At 49.9% G+C, this 21,932-nt stretch overlaps 1 protein-coding gene across 1 annotated transcript in view; it reads right to left on the bottom strand.

The window, feature by feature from the left end:
- The window catches only part of Eva1c (eva-1 homolog C), a 58,075-nt gene extending 36,631 nt beyond the window's left edge, over nt 1-21,444 (bottom strand). Inside the window, exon 1 of the mRNA XM_051191874.1 lies at nt 20,988-21,444. Coding sequence (XP_051047831.1) covers nt 20,988-21,147 — 160 coding nt within the window. The 5' untranslated portion in view covers nt 21,148-21,444. The remainder of the gene's footprint in view (nt 1-20,987) is intronic.
- Nucleotides 21,445-21,932: the final 488 nt, after the last annotated feature.

Genomic DNA, 21,932 nt, shown 5'->3' with positions numbered 1-21,932 from the left:
CTTTAAGAAAACAATTGAAGTGGCACCCTCCTCCGAGGAATGCTTCTGCTGAATGCTTCTGATAAGAGACCGCACCCTCGATTCCCACACACCGGAGGTGTCTCTGCATGATTGAAGTTCGTTTCCAGAGAAAGGTAGCGTTCCTTTCATGTTTGTTGAATGTGTTTAGAGCCCTGAGTTGGCACTCTTACGGGTATTAGAAGCCCGTCTCCCCCACCCCCTGCAGGCAAAAAGCTTCCTTCACAGTTTTGTGCAGGTGGTAAGAAGGCTAAGTAGAGCATCATAGTCAGTGACTGAGGACATCCATTTCATTCCCTGGGGAGAACCTGAGGGCTATGGTTTGCACAGGGTTTGTGTGTGTGTGTGTGTGTGTGTCCCCCAAGGGTTCTGGTAGAAATTTAATTATTATCTGGAAGGAATAAGAGGTTGGACACTTAGTCAGACTGCAGTGTTCAGAGGCTGGCAGCTAAGCTTGGGTAATGCCGTCAGAGCAGCACCCTGTGAGTCAATCCTGGAGGCTGCGCTAGAAGAGGATGAGGGCTGCAGATAATAACCCTGCACATGGGAGACCCTGTGATGCCTCAAGATTCCTCCAGCAAGGAGAGCAGCATCAGGTGTTGCCTTTGACCTTGGGCCGGAACTATGAGCCATCTCACACTTTTTACTGTATAAGGTTTACCCAACTTGAGGTATTTTGGTTACAGTCTAAAAATGAGCTAGTAAGACAAAGACAGAAAAACAAAAGGAGATTTGCCATCAAGAGGGACCCAAAGATGGGAAGAGCAACCAACACCCCAAATGTATTGCTTTCAGGCTGTATGACTACAGCATCTTGGGGGTGAGGAGAGGCTCAGCTTCACCAGGGAATGATGTCGTGGGCCATTGGCCTCCAGTTTTAGCGTTCTGAGAAGGTGCTCGAACACACACACACACACTTACAGTGAGAGACAGGAACACGCATACGTACACGGAAGATAGACATTACATGCGTAGAAGAGGGACACAGAGAGAGACAGAGAGAGATGAGCTTTTCAGATTTCTGGGGTCCAGTTCTCAGGCACCCTTCCTCAACATAGCAACGATTCCCTGAGACAATAAAACTGCATGGTTGTCTTAAAGCCAAACAATCCTATTGCCAAAGGCATTAAACATAAACTTTCCCCATATGCTTCTAAATAGCACTCAAAATTCAAGTATTCCCATACGTCTCAATGTGGAAAAAATAACCCTAACAACGACTGGCTTCCATGTGATGGGAACTCTTGATTCTGTGGCTTTTCTGCCTTAAGCTGTGAGTGTTCCGCATCATCGAGGGGACACTGTGTCACTTTCAGGGGCACTGCCCTCACACCTGGAGGCCTTCACACATTTCCCCATTTTCTCCTGTCTCTCTGGACACTGACCCACTGACTTGAGTCCTAAGCTTCTCCCTATATAGTCACACATGTCTTGAACAGATGGTTTCTTCGTGGACGTCCACACATACACAATTATGCATCACTTTAAAATAGGGATGCAGGCTAGAGAGGTGGCTCGTCATGAACTGCTCATGTAGAGGATTGGAGTTCAGTTGCCTGCACCGATGCAGGGTAGCTCACCACTGCCTGTGACCCAGCCCCGGGCTCTGGTACCCTCTTTGAACTCCTCAGGTACCTGCGCCAGATGCACACATACCCACCCTACCCTCCAAGTACAATTTAACAATTTTTCAGTAAAATCTCTCTAAATACAGGGGTATGTCGTGAGAATTATGCCATTTAGTAATTCTAGAGTTACAAACGTCACAGAGTATACTTATGCACCTAGGCTATGTTACAATGACAGAACCATTGTCATATCTGCAGGCCATGGCTGACTGATGTCATCGTGCAGAATGTGACTGTGTTCATCCGTGTGGAATTCAGACCCTTATGATGGCCCCACCCCAGCCCTGCTGTAATTACTACTGGGGACATATGGTCAGTTTTTCCCTTTGGCTTGCTTTGCTTTATCTACGGCTGTGTCTCTGGTACCTAGAAGTGAGTGTGTGTCAGAGTGAGAGAGCAGGTGAGGAAGATTAGCAGGGCCAGAGCTGGGTGAGCTGCAGGCTGCGAGTCCTCGTGAGCCCTCGGTCCTTGCAGATTTCTCTCTGCAGCACGCTGCCTGTATGTGCGGTATGCATAGGAGAATGGCTCCAGAAAGGTCTGCAGGTACCAAAGTCCTCAGACCTCAGGTCCCTTACACGTAACAGCAGGAAACTATGGAGAGATGGGAAGACAGGATATAACGTCTAAGGCCAGAGCCCCCAGAGTGAGTTTAAAGCCAGTGAGTTAGACGTGCATAGCAAGACCCTGTCTCCACAACCAAACCAACAAAGAAAACCATCAAAAACTTATACTGCCTATAATGTCTCCATATAAGCATATATATGTATGTATGTATGTATATGTATGTATACACACACACAAACATATACACACACACACACACATACATACATATCTCTAGCTCCTGACCACTCGGGACCCACTATAATGCATAACTAAAATGCTTTATACGCGGTTTTTATATCATGCTGAACATGTCAGTATGCATGCAGGTTTGTTGTTATTTTGTTGTGTTTTGTCTCTTCAATCTAGTGTCATTTGATACAGGAACTATGAATCCAGAGGAAAGGCTGTGAGTTGCAGGGAAGAGGATATGAATCAATCAATTAAATTATTACTCCAAACAATTGCTCTGCCTGTGTTCTGTTAGTCCAAAATGGCAATCTTTAGATTACACTCACTATTTGATTCCAAACAGGTCTGGGAGGGGGCCCTCTGTGCTGCCCTCACCAAAGGCTTCAGTCCCTATAAAATGAACACTTTGTTTTGTGACCAGGTACCAACCCCAGAAAGTTATTCAGTGAGCACCATCTGGGTTAGATTAGTTTAAGAGAAACTGGATCAATCCCCAAGTTCCCCCCAGCATCTAAACAAAACACTTTTTCTTTTCTCCGGGATGCAGAGTAATCCCCAAACTACAGAGCCACTTTGGCGAGGAGGCCGGGTTTGCAGGGCACCTGATAACGTAATGCAACTTTTACCAGCACTTAAAACTCAGATATGAAATCTACCCTTGATCATTTTCTGCTTGGCCTTGGCCAAAGCTGCCTTGCTCTCCCTGTGTTCAACAAAAGGCTCTCAGAAACAAGGCTCGGGGTCACCAACCAATCAGCAGGACCCGCAGGGCCTAATACCCAGACATGGGGGCAGGAAGGTGCAGTCTGCTCACCCACTCCCCAAACAGCCCTCCAGTAATTACAGCAGAGCTGGGGTGGGGCCATCATAAGGGTCTGAATTCCACACAGATGAACACAGTCACACGATGGCTTCTCTCCCTTCTGCCCACCCTCGGGATGGGCAAGATGACCAAGGCAGAAAGGAAGGCTTACGGGTGTGTATTTTGTGCTTCATCCAGTTAACTGGAAAACTATATAGTAATCCTGTTTCTTGGGTAAATGAAGGCATTTCTTTTTCTTTGTGCACGTCGAGGATGATGATATTTAGACAGTAGCATTAGTAACCTTGAGGAGCTATTTTGAAGCTAGAAGTGAGTGAGGCAGGGCAGGTTTCTGGTGCTCCTGACCAGATCACTGAACTAGTAGATCACAGAACTCAACAACCCGTGGTTCCTACGGCTTGAATCTGATCTAAGCAGTGTCATCTGGAAGATGGGACCTCAGTGCAACTTAGGTGATTGGCTGTATCTGGCACAGCCACCACCTGGGCAAAAGGGAAGACGTGGGCAGAACATCCAGACTTCAGCTCTTTGGTTTCATCCTAGAACCGGGGTGATCCACTGCATTCCTGCCCACCCGTTGTATTTCATAGACACTGGGAGTCAGCAAATGAAAAGGAATACGGGCGCCTGCACAGTAATTAGGCCGGGCTGGCCTCGAGCTCTGTATTCATCCTTAATTGATTCCCTGGCACACACACCAGGGCTGGTGTTAACCTCCTCCTCCAGCCGCCCACTCTGGGGCAGGGAGTGGCCCGAGCCCTCTACTTCCTTCATCTTGCTTGGAGCCCAGCTCCCTTGACTGCCCTCTGTTCTCCGCCTGCCCTTTTGTGACAGCCGAGCCGCCGCCACCCCTGCCCCCTGAGTCCCCACCACATCTATTCTATCCACCACCATCAGGGAATTTGTTTTCAAGTCTTGGTTCCCAGACACCTTCAGGCTGGATGGGTTGAACACCAGATCCTGTTTACCGATGTATATCCCAGAGAGATCCACTGTTTGTGCATCTGGCGTTGGCAAACTTGCTCACTCACCGAACTATTCCCAGGGGTTTTCTGGATATAGGAATTGAGGAGCCAACTTTGACCTTTCTGACGCACGCTTCCCAAACGGTGTCAGCAAGGGCATGCTGCCTTCCTATCAGACAAACAATAACCGTGTGACTGACAGACTGCAGGTTCAAGAAGCCTCATTCAGCCAAGGCTTCTGATGAATTCTGGCTTCCGGTCCAGCCTTCCCACAGCTTGAAAGGCTCCTCACTGAGGCCCAGGAGCAGGAGGGATCACTGATCACCTCTCATTGCTGTTACAATTGCCTGTTTCAGTGGCATGCTCAGAGTTATCCCCAGTGCTCAGCAGAGGAAGAAGGAGGAGGAGGGAGGAGGAGGAAGAGGAGGAGGAGGAAGAGGAGGAAGACCCATGCACAAATCAACCAAGCTGAAGGGAAACTTTATTTAAGACCGAAGAGATAGCTTGTTGGGTAAAGTGTGTTTCTCACAAACATGAGTGCTTGAGCCCCAGAACCCACATAAAGAAGCCAGGTATGGCCGCATGCACGCATATTCCCAGCACTGGGGAGTCAGAGACAGGTATATCTCTGGGGTTCTCTGACCAGCCAGCCTAACCTTCTCCGTGAGCTCTAGGAAGAGGCAGGTGGATTTCTGTAGGTTCAAGGCCATCCTGGTCTACATTGTGTGTGTGTGTGTGTGTGTGTGTGTGTGTGTGTGTGTGTGTGTGTGTGTGACAGAGAGAGAGAGAGAGTGACAAAATAAAATACAAATAGTGCCTTTGCTCTGGTTTAGGAATGTGGGGTTTACATTTTAATTGTACACCGTGTCCTACAAATTACACAGCTGATCCTGAGTGTGAAGATGACAATTTAGCTCTAGAATCAGGAGGGGACCTGGGTATAAGAGAAGAGACTTCAGGCAGGGCAGCTTCTGGTTTAAGCTGGTGATACTGTTTGCTTGGGAAAGTCTGTACACAGGAACCAAGCTTTGTGATACTTTCCTGCATAGGCTAAGCCTGCAGGATGCTCCATGGAGTCCAGGGTCTCAGCTCTGAGATGGATGATGAAGTAGGGGTCTCACAAGTCACCAGTATGTTAGTGATGGCTAAACCATGGAGAAGCTACTGTGAGCCCTTGGGTAGGGACGCCCAGGAAGGCAGATGTGAAGGGGATAGGGCAATGAAGAAGGCTTCAGTAAAGAAAAGTGTAGGAGACAGGGGTTACAGGAGGGATGTGAAGGGATGAGATGGCAGCAGAGGCAGGTAAGGGCGGGTTACCGAGCTGACCAGGATGTGGTTTCGTCAGTTCACGTGACCTCAAACAAATTCAAGCTTTGCGCCCCAGATCGTCAGTTGTCAAGTAAGGACGACATGCATCTCTGCGGGTCAGAGACCAAGAGAGCAGCTATATGTAAGCGCTCAGACCTCTGCAGTTTTAAATCCCCCCTTCACCAACTGCTGTAAAGGGATCCCAGAAACGGGTGCCGTAGAACTCTCCCTCACTTCTAAAGACCACAAGTCCAAGACCGTGTTTCGGGGCCACATTTCTCTTGAAGGCTCTGGGGAAGGGTCAGTTCTGGGCCTCTCTTCCTTCCACCTTCTAGAAGGTCCTTGGTTCGTGGTAGTATAATTCCAGTCTTCCCATGGCATGTGTGTCTGCGTCCAAGTTCCCCTTGTGTGAGGGCATCAGTCATGGAGGAAGGCTCACCCAATGACCTCATTCGAACTTGATCACCTTTGCCAAGGCTCCATCCAAATAAGGCCACATTCTGCCATCCCCGGGCTTAGGAGTCCATGGCTCTTTGTAGAGACACAATTCAGTGCCCAACAGTTGCTCTGCCCGCCTCAGCTCTGGAAGGTTCTCTTTGTTGCTGTTACTCCCGTGGCTCGGTTGCTTTCTTCACAGGGAGAACCAAGCAAAGGACAGCCTGAGGCCAGGAGCCTGGATCTGTTGTGGTCACTATCTCCACAACAACCAGTATTTTCTCAGGGGCACTTGAGACCCAGGTGAAGTAAGAAGAGGAAAGGGGGAAAACACATTCCGATAGGCTGTGATGTGCAGAGAAGGAAATCGCTCAGGCCCCATGCTTCCCCCCTGCCCCTTGGGGCCCGGAGGAGGCCTGAGATGCCAGGTGTGCAGAATTAAAGGCACCTTCCTCAGTCAGTGCCAACACATGGCTCCACACACAGAGGACAGCCAATTGTGGGATTGATCTTCTTTGCCTCCTGCTGACAAGTTCAAGGGCTCTTGGAACCATAAACTTGCACTTGAGCTGGGGCTGAGCAATGGGTGGTAACAAGTCCATTTACCAGATGTGCCCAGTTGGACATCACCGTAACAGAAACAGTCCCTGGGGCTAAACCCGAAGCCATTATTCCCAGAGGATAAAGTAGGTGGGACTGTTTCAAAGCTTAGAAACAGGGAGCTGCTGAGTTCTTACTGACTGAAGACTTTTAAAGTGAGCCCTGAGGGGCTGGCTGACGCTGAAGGGTTCATCACTCAAGCATGAGGACCTGAGTTTATTCTTGGGAACCCACATAAAACCCTGGAGGAGAAGCCAGGCAGGCTGTGTGTGTGTGTGTGTGTGTGTGTGTGTGTGTGTGTGTGTGTGCGCGCGCGCGCATGTGTGTGCGCGTGCGTGCGCGCACACCCAGCACTGGAGAGACATAGGCAGAAAAGGCTCCGTGGCCAGACAGCCTAAAACCAAACTGGCAAGACCAGGGTTCCAGTGAAAGGAATTGTCTGAAAAAAAGAGAGTGGACATCTCTTGAGGAACAGTGTTCAAAGCTGACCTCTGGCTGCCACATATGCATACATGCATAGTGACCACATTAAGCAATAAATAAACAATTTAAAGTAAGCAATGAACTCTGTGGGTACAGAACAGCCCTCAGAGAAGCCACAGAGAGTCAAAGGCTGACTCCTTCGCCCCCCCTCCAGCCTGAAGCCTCAGGTTCTGGAACTTTCTGCATGTCTTGTCTCCTTTAATGTTTGCCTATTCTAAACCAAGACTGTTCCAAGATAAAGGCCATTCTTGCTTAAAATAAGTCTGAAGAGGCATGAGTTCTGGATCCAGGGCAATGGCTCGGCGCTGGGGAAGTAGAAAGGCCAGAGTTTGGATCCCCAGAAACCGTGCAAAAGCCAGAGTGGCAGAGACAGAATTCCTAGAAGCTCATGGGCCAACTAGCCTGGTGTACAGAGCCACAAACAAGTAGAGAGACAGAGAGATCGTGCAGAAGGCAAGGGCCACCATGGAGGTTGCCCTCGACCTCCACTTGTGTGCCCCAGGAATAGGCGTGCGCACGTGCACAATTCATGTTGGAATGATAGTATTTGTACACCGAGTTAAATGACATTCTCTACGGGTGTTCACCTCTCCTCCCTTTTCCCCTGGCCCTATGGCAGCTATTGATATTTAGTGTTGCATGTGCAGGTTGTGTAGTATCTCTGTTGGCCAGCTCCAGTCTAACAGGCGATTTCCTCCGTCATGGTTCTCCTAAGTGCAGCCTTCAGCTGTTCTGTGGAGTTCCCCTGTGGCTCTCAGCCCTCCCTAGCCATAGTAAATTCTCTCTTGCTCACAGCCCACTCGGGTGCAGATAGAGTGAGCCAGTGCTCATTTCTCACCACTTGCCCCAATAATAATAATAATAATATTAATAATAATCGCAGCAATTATACTGATGTTCAACCTACCATCTAGCACTGCAATTTTGCCCCAACTTGTGAGACTGAATCACAAACACTTAACATTCTTTAAAGTAAAGCTTTCAATTAGTACATTGGTCTGCCCGAGCCCTACCTAATAATTTACCTTCTCAGAGAGAGAAAACACGTGGGTAGTAAAGGTACATGAGTGCAGAGTGGGGCTTTCATCAGGTTCTTTGGTGGTAATAAGTCACATTCCAGAAAGTTCCACAAGGTTCTAGGGAACCCAGGGAAACTTGCCGGTTGGTTTGTAGAGCACTATTACTGAACATATTCTAAAGACATAGGTTTCTCTCTCATTTTTTCTGCTCACAAGGGAGTAATGAACTGAGGCATTTCTTATGGTTAGGCCTGTCCTGCAGCAAATAACCTGGGTCAGGAGGGTTGTGTGTGTCTGTTTGCAGAGACTCATCTTGTCCGTGGCCTTATTTTATATGAGAACTGGTCCAGAGCAATCCCTGTTGTGTTGTGGGTTCCCCATACTACACCGTATCACATTTCCTATTGTAGAAACGCAACGGAAACCCTCTTCAGAGATACAAGCAACTTGTTCTGCTAGGGACGGGTGGCACTAGACAGAGAATTCAGATGGGTAGACAGACTCCCCCGTCCCGAGGTCAGATTGTTGGTCACACTGTGACAAAGTTCCCTGGCCAGAGTGTCCCCGTTCTTCATGGTCCAGAAGGACCCAGAGGTTTAGTATGATGCTCCATCCCTTGTACATAACAGTTAATAACAGGAAAAGACAGAACAGAGGGGGGCTCTCTGTTCTCATAAAATGTGTATATGTTGGGGAGAAATCGCCATTCGCTATACAAATCCGGGGAAGAAAAGGAAGGGTACATTTAACACAGTTTTCCTTGCTCGTTTCTGTGACCTCTGTACCCAGAAGTGAGCACTGAGTATACAAGGCGTCAGGGAAGGTAGTACAGCCTGCCTGCTGGACCCACTTCTGAAAACATTCGCAAGCCTGCCGGCCTCTGTGACCATGGATCCCACACCCAAGAGCTCAACCAACCGTGCACTGAAAACACTCGGGGGAAACTGCATAGTACAGACTGATCTGTCATTACCTCATAAATTATACAGCATGTCAGCCACTTGCATAGCGTTCCATTGTACTCTATATCAAGTAATCTGGAAATGAGTGGGAGGATGTATGCAGGGCACATGCTAAGCCTGTGGCATGTTACAGAGGGCACATGCGTACCAGAGAGTCTGGGGTCTGAGGAAGGTGGCTGAGAAGGGACTACCCTGTGTGTAATGCATAAAAATGTACTGGATAGTACTTCTTTTTATTTGGCGAGCCACACTCGCCGAAGAGGCACCCTGATCTTCGCCTAAGGACAGGATGCCTTTTTTTTATTAAGCGTGAATCACCAGAAGAGATGCTTCAATGTCAGCAAGAGTTGGCTGTGATAGCTGAAATCCCAGGGCCCCTGAATGAGCAGGAAAGAGAGAATGAGCAAAGCCCTCACCGCTGGGCAGCGTCCTTAACGTCGCCCCCTGGAAAATCAAATCCGAAACAGAGTTCTGACAGGCTTGCTATTTTTTTCAGTGCCAAGAACCATACAATAGGCCTTCTTCTTCTTCTTCTTCTTCTTCTTCTTCTTCTTCTTCTTCTTCTTCTTCTTCTTCTTCTTCTTCTTCTTCTTCTTCTTCTTCTTCTTCTTCTTCTTCTTCTTCTTCTTCTTTTCTTTTCTTTTCTTTTCTTTTTGGACAAAGCTCCTAAAATGCTTGGAAATTCAGATGGACTGAGTCACGAAGCTGCTCAAATTCTGCATACCCGTTCCTGCCAGGGCCCCTACTCGCTCTCTTGGAGACAAGAGTAGCTTCTCTGCATCTGAGTGAAGGAAATGTTTTGAGTAGCGAGGTGACAGGAGTGAGCATGGTCAGAAAGTGGGAGCCATCCCGAGGTCTTGCAGCCTCCGGGTGGGAGGTGCCAGCCTCCAGGTGGGAGGTGCCAGCCTCCGGGTGGGAGGTGCCGTTGGGCTCACCTCTCCTCAGGGTGGCCCTCCAGGCCACGTGAGCTCCCTCCGCAGGTGTTCTAGTAAGTATGTGACATGCAGCACATGGAAGACGTTGCTGCTTAAAAGCAATGTGTCTGTGTGTGAGCACCAGGGTCTGTCTGCATGTGGGCGTGCAGAGCTGGGGGCCGGTGGTCGCCGAGGGATGGGGGGCAGGTAGATGGCTGCAGGGAAGGGGGAGGAATCCCACAAGGAGATTCCAGGGAAAGCAGATCTCCACTTCCTCTCCAGCTTCCCTTCTAAGATTCAGATAAGACTGAACCCTGCATGCTGGTTGCTGAGATTTCGAGGTAACTGAGGTATGTGGCAAACTAAGCAAGCAGAGACATTAAAGCCTGCACACTTCTCCAGTCAGCACTGTAGCTGGCTCCTGCTGGCAGCAAACGGCCAAGCTTGAAATGAGGAGAGAAAAAAGGCCCAGACACAAGCCAGCCCTTTAGAGGCAAGGAAGTGGGTGGGGAGGACCGAGTACCCCTCCCCCCAGACAGAGTGGTGACCCAGTACCCCTCCCCCAGACAGAGTGGTGTCCCAGTACCCCTCCCCCAGACAGAGTGGTGTCCCAGTACCCCTCCCCCAGACAGAGTGGTGACCCAGTACCCCTCCCCCAGACAGAGTGGTGAACGGGTACCCCTCCCCCAGACAGAGTGGTGAACGGGTACCCCTCCCCCAGACAGAGTGGTGAACGGGTACCCCTCCCCCAGACAGAGTGGTGAACGGGTACCCCTCCCCCAGACAGAGTGGTGAACGGGTACCCCTCCCCCAGACAGAGTGGTGAACGGGTACCCCTCCCCCAGACAGAGTGGTGACCCGGTACCCCTCCCCCAGACAGAGTGGTGTCCCAGTACCCCTCCCCCAGACAGAGTGGTGTCCCAGTACCCCTCCCCCAGACAGAGTGGTGTCCCAGTACCCCTCCCCCAGACAGAGTGGTGACCCAGTACCCCTCCCCCAGACAGAGTGGTGAACGGGTACCCCTCCCCCAGACAGAGTGGTGAACGGGTACCCTTCCCCCAGACAGAGTGGTGAACGGGTACCCCTCCCCCAGACAGAGTGGTGACCCAGTACCCCTCCCCCAGACAGAGTGGTGTCCCAGTACCCCTCCCCCAGACAGAGTGGTGAACGGGTACCCCTCCCCCAGACAGAGTGGTGACCCAGTACCCCTCCCCCCAGACAGAGTGGTGACCCAGTACCCCTCCCCCAGACAGAGTGGTGACCCAGTACCCCTCCCCCAGACAGAGTGGTGAACGGGTACCCCTCCCCCAGACAGAGTGGTGAACGGGTACCCCTCCCCCAGACAGAGTGGTGACCCAGTACCCCTCCCCCAGACAGAGTGGTGAACGGGTACCCCTCCCCCAGACAGAGTGGTGAAGGACCTTAGCAGGGACATTTTTACCCCCACTTTGGAGGAAGTGAAGAGTCCCCTGGCCTGAGAAGGCCAGCTGGGATTTAGGACAGACATGAGCTGTCAGTGTCTTGGAACTCTTGGTTCAAGTGTTTGACCGGCAGGCAAAGGCACCTGCAATTTGAGTTCAATCCCCAGGACCCACACGGTAGGAAGATCACAGTTCCCATAAACTGTCCTCTGACCTTCTCATGCATACATAGCACACACGTGTTCACACACACACAAATCAGTAAATAGTGTAAAAAACAGTTTAAGTGTTTTAATTTCTCCAAGTTCCAACAGGGTGGGAACAAGACAAGACTGGGCTACTCCAGCCAGGTACCTCTGCCTCAGCAAGGAGACCGGCGACTCGCAGTGACTTGCTCATCACCACAGCTGCCGTGTGCACCGGAAGATGCTTAGCGGCGTCCTTGGGTGACCAGACTCAGTTCCACCAGCATCCCCCCAAACTTGTAAAGTAGCCTCCAGATACTGCCAAACAATATGTGAGGTCATTCTGGTTTCCATTAACCCTTTGAGGGAGCCACACCTTCCCGGGTAGGTAGGCACTGGATGAGGGGAACCCTTCAGCCTCGCAAGATTGGTTTATGCTTTTAAGGGGTGTGTTGGTTACTTTTCTGTTGCTGTGGCAAAACACTGTGACCAGACGTAACTTATGGAAGAAACCGTTTATTTTGGCTTCAGGTTCCAGAGAGATAAGATTCCATCATGGCAGGGAGCAGTAGTTGGCTTACATCTCCAACCATAAACTTGAAGCAGAAACTAAAGTGAGGCGAGGTTATAAACTCTCAAAGCCCGGCCCCCAGTGACGTACTGTCTCTAGCAAGGCCACACTTCCTAAACCTCCACTCACCACCAGCTGGGACCAGGTTCTCAGATACAAGGGCCTCGTAACTGGGGGCACTGACTCAAGTAAAAGGTGAAATGAAAACCGGGGAGGGGATGTCTGAACTTGGCCCTGGAAGAGGTGCAACAGATCCCAGAGGCCACAGGATCCAGGGTACCTGCAGCATCGCCCCTCCTTCCCAGGCAGAGGAGGGGCTTCTGCCTCCGGTCTGACCTGCCCAAGGGTCGTTTTGGTCACAGGCTTTAGGAGAAGTGTTTAGTCAGCTAAGCCTCAGAAATTGGAAAGCAGTGTTACCAGTGACCATTCCTGTTGTTTCGCAACCAAAGAGGCCAGAAGAGACACAGAGCCTGAACTTGTGCACGCTCGCGTGTGCGGGCGCACACACTCACACACACACACACACACACACAAACACACAAACAAACACGCACTTTTTTTTTCTCCCAATGGGAAGGGGCTGCCACGTTGTCTGCACTTCTTAAAGTAGATCCTCGGTGACTGCACAAATTAGCTTTCCAGATAAGATCACTTACTCTCGTTTCCTCTTCTGTCCAACAGGTGGGATGTGGAGGGGGGGCTCTGTGACAGGTCTCTTGTTCCTTAGGACAGTACAATGATGTATGATTTCAAGCCTGAGAACTTTAGAAGTGGCCAACGACGAAAAGTTTTTTTAAGAGGAAGAAAGGAGATGACTCTGTTGCTCGGTGTGAGCGCCCCTCAGACTCTGAAACACTACTCTGACAGCTGTCAGGAGTAAGCATCACCCAGGCCTTTGCAGACAAAAAGGGTTATTTTATCCAGATTATTCCCCACATTGCCCGGGAAAGGGGACGCGTTTGTAATCATCAAAGGAATGCTGACAGACCCGAAACGGGATTACGCTCCATTATACTCATCCGAACTCAAGATTTGTTTTAGAGACCTTTCTTCCATATCTTCCTCCCTGCTCCTCTGACCCCAAATGAGGCTATTTGTATTCATGGGACATCTGAGGCACACATGAAATCAGACCATTTGCAAACATGGTTCAGATTCAGCAGCCCCGGTTGTGAATTTCAATGCCGCCTGGTTGCCTGGACTTAATGTCGCTCTGTGTTTGGAGAAGCTTGTCTGTTGGGTTGAAATTCTTAGCCCACACACCACTCCAACGTCTAACTTGTTAGGGCAGAGAAAGTTCAGTGTTGGAGCCCGAGTCCTCGAAGGGGGCAGGTGTTGGAGAAAGTGAGAGTCAGGCACATATGAAAATGTAAAATCTGTACATAGTCGCCTGGCAGGTCTGTGGCCACCGTGTTAAACACTCAGAGCTGTGCGGCAGTATTTTTAGAGTTCATGGCCTGGCGATTCTATTGCCTCTCGTCTCATCCACGGAAACCAAGAACAGGACAAGAGGAGCTCGTCATGGTGGTGGTGGATTGGACCTGGCATCTAATGCCCGAGAGGTTTTAGAAGGTTCCTTCCCCTCTCCCACAGGATGCCCTTGGGACCGAGGCTCATCCGCCCATCCCCTCCCCTCCCCTCCCCCTCCCCCTCCTAACTGCTGCCTGTGAATGTAAAGCTCTCAGCCATTCCTGCCTGCCACTGTGCTACCCACCACGATGTTGATGGACTAGCCCTCTGAACTATACCTGAGCCCCTAATCAAATGCTTCCTTTTATATATTGCCTTGGCTGTGGTATCTCCTCTCAGCACTAGACTAGTAACCGAGACACCACTCTTAAGTGTGAAGACAAAGCAAGGGATGTGAGGAAAGTTAATTGGAAGTTGTAGGATTCTGTGTTGTTCATCGTGGGCTCTTTCTCGGGCGTTCGGGACGTAAAGTCCTCCAGGAAGAAAGCCCTGCAGTAGTTCGTTCAGTGACGACTTATAACTGGTCAAAGTGTCTTTGCTTCATACTCATCTCTGTAAATAGTTTGACACATCCACAGCTCCAGGCTGATGGTTGTTTGGATTTTCATTTCCTCAGAAACACAGTAAGTGTGTGTGTGTGTACTTTCTTTTCCATCCTGTATTCCTACAGATTTTCTTACCATCTTCTATAGATTTTTTCCAAGCCTTTATCCTTTCTCCTGAATAATTTCTCTAGTATTCTGTATCACTGTTCCTGTCTTTGGGGGTGTCTAATCTACTCGTTGACCTGTCTACAAAGATGTTCACTTCAGGCAATGTAGTCTTTTCTCTTTCATTTCTTAAGAGCTCTGTTGCTACGGCTGACTATTGCTTGTGTAATGTTTTCAATCATATGTTCATAATCAGCAGAATTCCACCTACATGAGTCTTTTTAAAATGAGTGTGTGTGTGTGTGTGTGTGTGTGTGTGTGTGTGTGTGTCTTCCTTTGAAGTTTGAGTGATCTGTGTTGCTGAGTTTCCCCATAGTGAACATTTATGTATTTATTTTTTCCAGGTAGGTCATGGAATAAGAAATACATGTAAGTCCCAGGAAAGATTAGGCCCTGGTAAAATAAGCAATGGACATCACAAAGGTTAAATTACTCTAAACCACTTGCAATTTATGTATGTTATTTTCTTCCCTTGATATTATGAAACTGCCTAGATTAAAATCACTAAATATACCATAACTTCATATTAAACTGAAAGTCATGAAGAGAAAATGAACTGTGAACATGAAACTCTTGGAATAGCATCTAAAGTAGAGATTCCTGATTTGCTTCTTATCTGATAAACCAACGGTGTTCTTAATTCTCCAGAGCTGCTCACTTACGCTGTGGGAAGCCAGAGAGGAGCTAGGCCACTGCCTGTGCTAAGCCAGAGTTTCAACTGGAGATGGCTGTACCTAGGGACCAGCAACTGCCCCCATCTGATGGGGTGGACCACTGGGCCAGTCTCTTCCATCTGGGCATCTTAACAATCTTAGAGACTCCATGATCTACGGTCCTAAGCAAATGACTTCCTCTTACCAAAAGACACAAACATACCAGCCTCATTTAAATAGTAACAGCCACTCATAAAAATGTAAAGAACTTTTGCCCTACTTTCTTAAGCCATTCCTTAGCTAAATGATAAGTGTGTGAACTTCTGAAACCAGCTGAGTCCTGGGCTCAAGTCCTGATAGCTGGGAAGAATCAGGCAAAGCAAGCAGTAGGGGATGGGCTATGGGTCAGGGGGCAGATGTGTTGTTAGCCTCTTCAAAGATGCTAAAGTACTAAACTGACAGGATGTGTGGGGGGGATCAGTGACCTCCATATTTCATAATCATAACCCATCAATCAACACGTTCTGAGAACATACCTGAAATATGTGTATATTTTACTGTAAGTAATCCACTGTTCAACTGTCAATGTAAATGCCAATTATAAACAAAAATGTACTTCCTCCAGGATGGAGCAGCAAATACGACCTGCCCTCCATATGAATGGGAAATATTGAAGGACCCAATACACTGCAGATCATAAATGTGTTTGTTTATTTGTAATGGAGCTCTGGCTTACCTAGAACTCACAATGCAGACCAGACTGACCTCAAACTCAAAGAGGTCTTCCCGACTCTTCTTTTGAATGCTAGGACTAACGGCTGCCCACAATGCCTGGCCTTCGATATATGTGCTCACCTGAAGCTGATGGTAATTGCTGATAATTCTGGCACTCAGAGGCAAAGAGAGAACATAAGGAGTTCAGTGACATCCTCAGCTAGTTACACAGTGAGTTTGAGGCAAGTTAGCTATGTGAGACTCTTCCTCACAACACACACACACACACACACACAGAGAGAGAGAGAGAGAGACAGACAGACAGACAGAGACAGAGACAGAGAGAGACAGAGAGAGACAGAGAGACACAGAGAGAGAGAGCTTGTGCCTGTTCTGCATGAGTACTGATTCATTTTTCTTGTGATCATGCTCTTAACAATATAAACCACTATCTGGGTAGAGCTTTGGCTGTTTTAGGGATGGTACACATTGGCTAAAAGCCTACGACAAGAGCTGTGTAGTTTATACTCAAACAACATGGCATTATAGAAAGGAGCATTTGAGTTTGGTGATGTGGCACACACCTTTAACCCCAGCACTCGGGAGGCAGAGGCAGGCAGAGCTCTGTGAGTTCGAGGCCAGCCTGGTCTACAAAGCTACACAGAGAACTCTGTCTAGGAAAAAAAAAAAAGAAAGGAAGGAAGGAAGGAAGACAAGGAAGGAGCATTTGATGTCATGGGGGTCCCTGAATCACTCCTCAGGAGAAACTGAGAGATGACCAGAACAATCGTGGGTGTCTCCCATAGCTACAGTCTCTTTGCAACCACTGTGACGGGACGCTGTGTCTCCTCAGTAGACACCTGAGACAGCAATGGTCACTCCAGGAACTATCTAGAAAGGCTAGGCAAAGTGTAGATGCATTTTTGTTGTCCTGTTTGACAAGTCCCCTAGGTTAGCCCCAGCTCAATATTGGGGAAGCTCTTGTTCTCCAAGCTGGGGCTTTTAAGCAGGTTACTTGCCCTATCCAAGGCCAAGTTCGTGTCTGTAAATGAGGCTGTAATACTCACCCAGGGGTTGCTACAGAGCTGAAATCAAATGACACTGAGCTCAATGAACTCCATTCCTTCTCTGTCTTTTCCCCGGGACTGCTGCTAGGCTGCCCTTTCCAGCACAGCACCCGGGAGACCACAGCCATCAATAACGGCACACTTGTGAGCAGAGACATCTTTACTGCACAAGGGGCTGGTGCGGTACTTCTCGGATGCAGCTGCTTTCCAGGGAAACAGACAGGCAGTTTGAGACCCTTGCTCTTCCCCTCCTCTCCCAGGAGAGCCAGACAACGTCAGGCATTCAGAGCTGGCTTTTCAAGCCCTAGCACTGCTTTTTAAGTGACGATCACTCCCAGGTTGAAGGACAATGTAACTGAGGCATAATAAAATGCAGACGGGGTGTGTGTACATAGGTGTGTGTGCGCGTAGGTGTTGGGAGGTGGTGATGGCTGGCAAGATGCAGGCCGGGTGTTCCTGGTGGGTGTGCTGTGGGCTACTGGGGAAGGGACCTCAGTTAGCCGTGCTCTGAGCGGGCTGATATATGAGTAAGAGGTATCTCTGTTTGTGGCCATTGGCAGAGTGCTTCTCAATGGACTGCACCATGGGATTGCCTAGGAAATCTTAGAAGAACCCATGGATGTCTGGGTGTCTGCGGGTCATCTCAATCAGAAGCCCTGGGTTACAACCGAACACCATGCATTTAGTCCCTGAGGTCACTCTAGATACTGCTAGGGTTACACATTGTTTGCCTGGGTGCAGATCAGGAAAATTTAGCTTCCTGAAAAAGGACAGCTATGTGTGGCCTTTTCAGGACTCCGTTCCTAATATCCACTGTATCACACCCTGAAATTCTGGCCAGTGAAACATGGCACTTCGAGGCAGGCCTATGTGTTGGGTTGCAGGTGACCTGTGTTACAGATGGATTTGCGCATCCCCTAGATCCACGTTAGAATGGTTGTTTAAGTTAAGATAAAGGCATTCACATGGGGCCTGACCCAATCTGATTGGTGGCTTTCGAAGAGGGGATGAGGACACAGGACATATAAGTGAGATGTCATTTGCCTCTAAGCCAACCACGGAGGCCAAATGTTAATCCTAAAGGCCTTGCCTCTCAAGTGGTTTCTTTAAAGAAGTATTTTAGCTCATATTTTATTTAAGAGTTTTTTAAAAAGACTTTTAAAAAGGTGTGTGTGTGTTTGCTTGCCTGTATGTGCATGTACCACGCGCATGTCTGAGGAGACATGACCAGTGCCTCGAATACCCTGGAACTGGAGTTACTACAAGCAGATGCTGGAAACTGAACCCCAGTCCTGTGGGAAAGCAGCCAGTGCTCTTATTTTGTTGTTTTGTTTTTGTTTTTCAAGACAGGGTTTCTTTGTGTAGCCTGGCTGTCCGGGAACTCACTCTGTAGTCCAGGCTGGCCTTGAACTCACAGAGATCTGCTTGCTTCTGCTGGGGTTAGAGGTGTGTGCTCTCCTTCAACCGTGTGGGTCCAGATTTCAAACTCAGGTCATCAGGCTTGGTGACAAGTGCCTTTACCCACTGATACATTTTAATGCAGTGGTGGTAGCTTTTCAGTGGCCACTACTGCCTGGAAGCCCCAAATCTTCAGAGAGAAGAGAGTATCAGGGAGCCTGGGCCTCAGCAGGCTTGGGGATGATTATTAGCTCAAGTCACAAGCGCAGGGGGAGAAAGGGCCACCATGCAGCCTCCGGATTATTGGGAGATCTAATGCTAGAATCTCTAGGCCAAAAAGAAAAAAGAAAGAAAAAATCAATGACCCAGGAAAAATGACGCCAGCTGAAGGCGTTGGGCAATAGCCTGGGAAAGTGCTGTGAAGGCGGGTAGACGTTAGGTAATGTCCTCAAAGTGCAGGGATGTTCTTCACTGTAGGACTCTGATGGGGTGGGGGTGGGGTGGGGGCTCGGGTGGGGGCCTCCAGCTTTCTAGGACTTTTCCCATGGATCTATCCTCTGTTCTTCCTCACAAGGCCGGGGTCCTGACCTCCCTCTCCCCTCCACAGCTTTTTCATGTTTCTCTTATTCAGAAAACAAGTGTCTGTGTTGTTCCTCAAGCTCCCTGTCCCCGGGCTATTGTAATACAGCTCCGCAGGGGACAGTCCACTATTTACGTTCCCCTCCTATACCCGTGCCAAACTCAAGAAAGGGAACATGGCTGCCTGTCCCCAGGAAAGCAGCCAGTACCCTTTGAGGCCACAGAGGATCAATCAATGAGGCCAACACACTCACTGAACACTCAAACTGTCCTTTTGGGAGCCTGCGATTTTCCCTCTAGTGTATGATTGGAGGGTTTGCTTCGGGTTAATGCTAAACGCATCAACACTGGAAAACTTCACCTTCCTTTCTCCCTGAGGCTTTTTAGAGTTTCTCCCCCTTCGCACATATTAGAAGGTGGGTTTACACCCAAGAGTGCCTGTGGTTTGGGAACACAGGACCATGTGTTTCTTTACAGCAAGGGAAGGCGAGGTGGCCTGGTAAAGCCACCACCTGCTGCTGGCTCTGGGAATTAGAAAGCCCTGATCTGGAGGAAGGCAGAGGGAAAGCCATCCATCAATCTTGCTAGCTCAGGACCATCATGCAAACACCTGCTCCCTACAGGATGTCGCCTCCCTGTGTACAGCTTAGATCTACTGTACGTCGCTGCTATGCACAGTTAATTTCCAGACGTGTGTGATAACCTACATAGTTAGTACTGTAACTACTTCCCTCAAGAAACAAACTCTAAAAGTCTGTAATCTGGGGGTTGTGGGGAGTTTCATTGCAATTTGCCTAAAGCAATATTTGTTCGGTTGCAATGATGTGGGGGGGGGGCGACTTTCTTCTTTCCAGCTTTTAATTCTTTCCTTCCAATAATCAGGGCAGGGCACTGACTAAAATCTCAGAGCTGCTCGCCATAGCTGAAATGAGCAAATACAGAAAGTTTCTGGAAGTCAAGAAAGTTCTGGTACAGAAAAAGAAAGACATCAATAGTGCTTAAAAAACCAAAACAACAACAACAACAACAAATTTCCCCCAGCACATTTACCAGAGTTTTGATGTTCTGTGGCTGGCTTGTTTTTAAGGGCCTTAGTTTGCTTGCCAAACAAGCATATCTTGCTTCCTTGGCTGGGCAGGAACACTGCCTTGATATTAAATATTCTAAGCAAAGAACCTCTGACCTAAGGGCTCTCAGCTCACAATGAATGACATTCTCTGTAAGCAAACCAGAAACCCAGCTTACGTCTGCTCTTCATGTTTCTTTGCCTGGTAGCCTGTCACACATGCAGAAGTGAGGGGTGACTCTGTTTACCACGATTATACTGAGAAGAGAGAGAGAGAGGGAGAGAGAGAGGGAGGGAGGGAGGGAGGAAGAAAGGACCCTGTAGCAAGGGGCTTGTTAGAGTCTGTGCCCAGCCTGGGCAAGGTCCCGAGAGGAAGAGGAAAGGAGAGTCACAGAGATGGTCCTGGGAGTAATGGAGAAAGATGCTAAATAAATGGAGAGGTCAGATGGGGCTGTTAAACGGTAAAGACATTTGTCACCAAAAAACCACCACTGCCACACCTGCCACCTGCCGCCTCACTGCTTGCTAAGATCTTTTGCTGAGGTTGGAGGAGTTCGACAAAGACAAGCATTGATCCTTGACTTGGCAGGAGGAAGTCAGGGTGTGTGTGTGTGTGTGTGTGTGTGTGTGTGTGTGTGTGTGTGTTGGGCTCATGGCACGTGGGGAGTGCTGGTACCTTTTGCTGTAAAGTAATTAATGCCTTTGAGTATTTCTGCTGTCAGGTCCTGTCAGTCTCTCAAGGCATCTCCACTAGACCTCCCGTCTTCCCAGGCTCCTCTCTAGAGACCGGCTTGGACTTCAGGTCCAGCGTGCCCTGGACTAGACTCCTTACATGGGTACCCTGGAGGCTGGCTGGGACGCACCCTTATCGCCCAGAACACGGTTGTCTTCCAGAGCTGGGCGTGGTACAGGACTCAATTTAGGGATCCTCTAGCGAACACATGAAGGTCAGGGTTGAGCCGCTGATGTCCAGAAAACTAGCAAAGGTCAAGAGTACCGTGAACGACTCGAAAAGCTTACAGGTCCATCGTTAGGGAAAGATGCTTCCCATGCTACCATCGCCTAAACTCCAAGGGCTCCCACCGGTCAAGAAAACTTTAACCCAACCAGGCCGTGCCCCCTGCAGAGTCAGCCCCCAGCCTATGCCTCACCTGGGCAACAGCGAGGGGGACGTGGGCTCGAGGCGAGCAAGGGAACTCTTACCGGAGAAATCGCTGAGCGCCGAGGTCTCTTTGGAGCACACCAGGACGGTGCAGTAGAAGAGGCTCAGTAGCTGCCCCGGAGGCTCTACCTGCCTGCGGAGGCCGGGATTCTGCGCGGGTTGGGGCGCGGGCGGCGGGCGCGGGTGTCCCGGCAGGAGCATGATGCTCAGCGCGGCCGGGCGCAGGCGCTGGCACTGGGGTCGCAGGCAGGAGGACCGGGTCACATGGCGGGGAGAGTCGGTGGCCAGTGGCTCCGCGGCCGCCAGCCGCCTCCCGGTCCGGGCTACCCGAGCTTCTTAGGCGGTCGCCGCCGGGTCCAGGATCCCTAGCCAAGCGGAGGGGGCGGAGACCCGGGGCGGGGCAAGGAGCCCGGGGAGGCCGCCGCGTAGTTGATCCTGAAGAAATCTCTGGGGCTCTGCGCGCCTCAGGATCCGAGGGGGTGTCACCTCGTGCCCCAGAGGGCTGCCGAGGCCGATGGGGGGCGCTGAGCCCCTAGCGGAGAGTGTCCCCGGCTGCGATCCCGGTGCTGCGCAACTTGAGCGCTTTCTACGCCCGGCTCTCTAGGCGGGGTGATGATGGCCCAGGCGTTGCTGGCCCAGCCTGCGCTGGCCGGGCGCCAACCTCACCCAGGCCGGTGGAGCAGCGCGGCCGGTGCGGTCCGTGACGCACTTTAGAGACAGCGCAGAGCGTGCAGCCCTGGCCAGCAGGGAGCGGGGACCGTGGGAAGACGGGGGTCCCGGAGACAGAGGCACCTTCTGCGTGAGGTACAGTCACCAAGCATACAGTACTTCCCATTACACCGAATGGGAGACTGAGTCCTCCACCAACCCTGCCTATCTGCCTAGGCTCATGCAGTATGCACCCGAACGAGCTGAGGGTCTCTAACGGGTCACTTGGCTCGGGACCCCGTTCTTTTTGTCCGGATGGAGCTTCCCCTGGGTGCTAT

This window comes from Phodopus roborovskii, unplaced genomic scaffold (assembly GCF_943737965.1).
Source record: "Phodopus roborovskii unplaced genomic scaffold, PHOROB, whole genome shotgun sequence".
Classification (NCBI taxonomy): domain Eukaryota; kingdom Metazoa; phylum Chordata; class Mammalia; order Rodentia; family Cricetidae; genus Phodopus; species Phodopus roborovskii.
The sequence above is the reverse complement of the archived record's forward strand: the minus strand, read 5'-3'. Positions and strand labels throughout refer to the sequence as shown.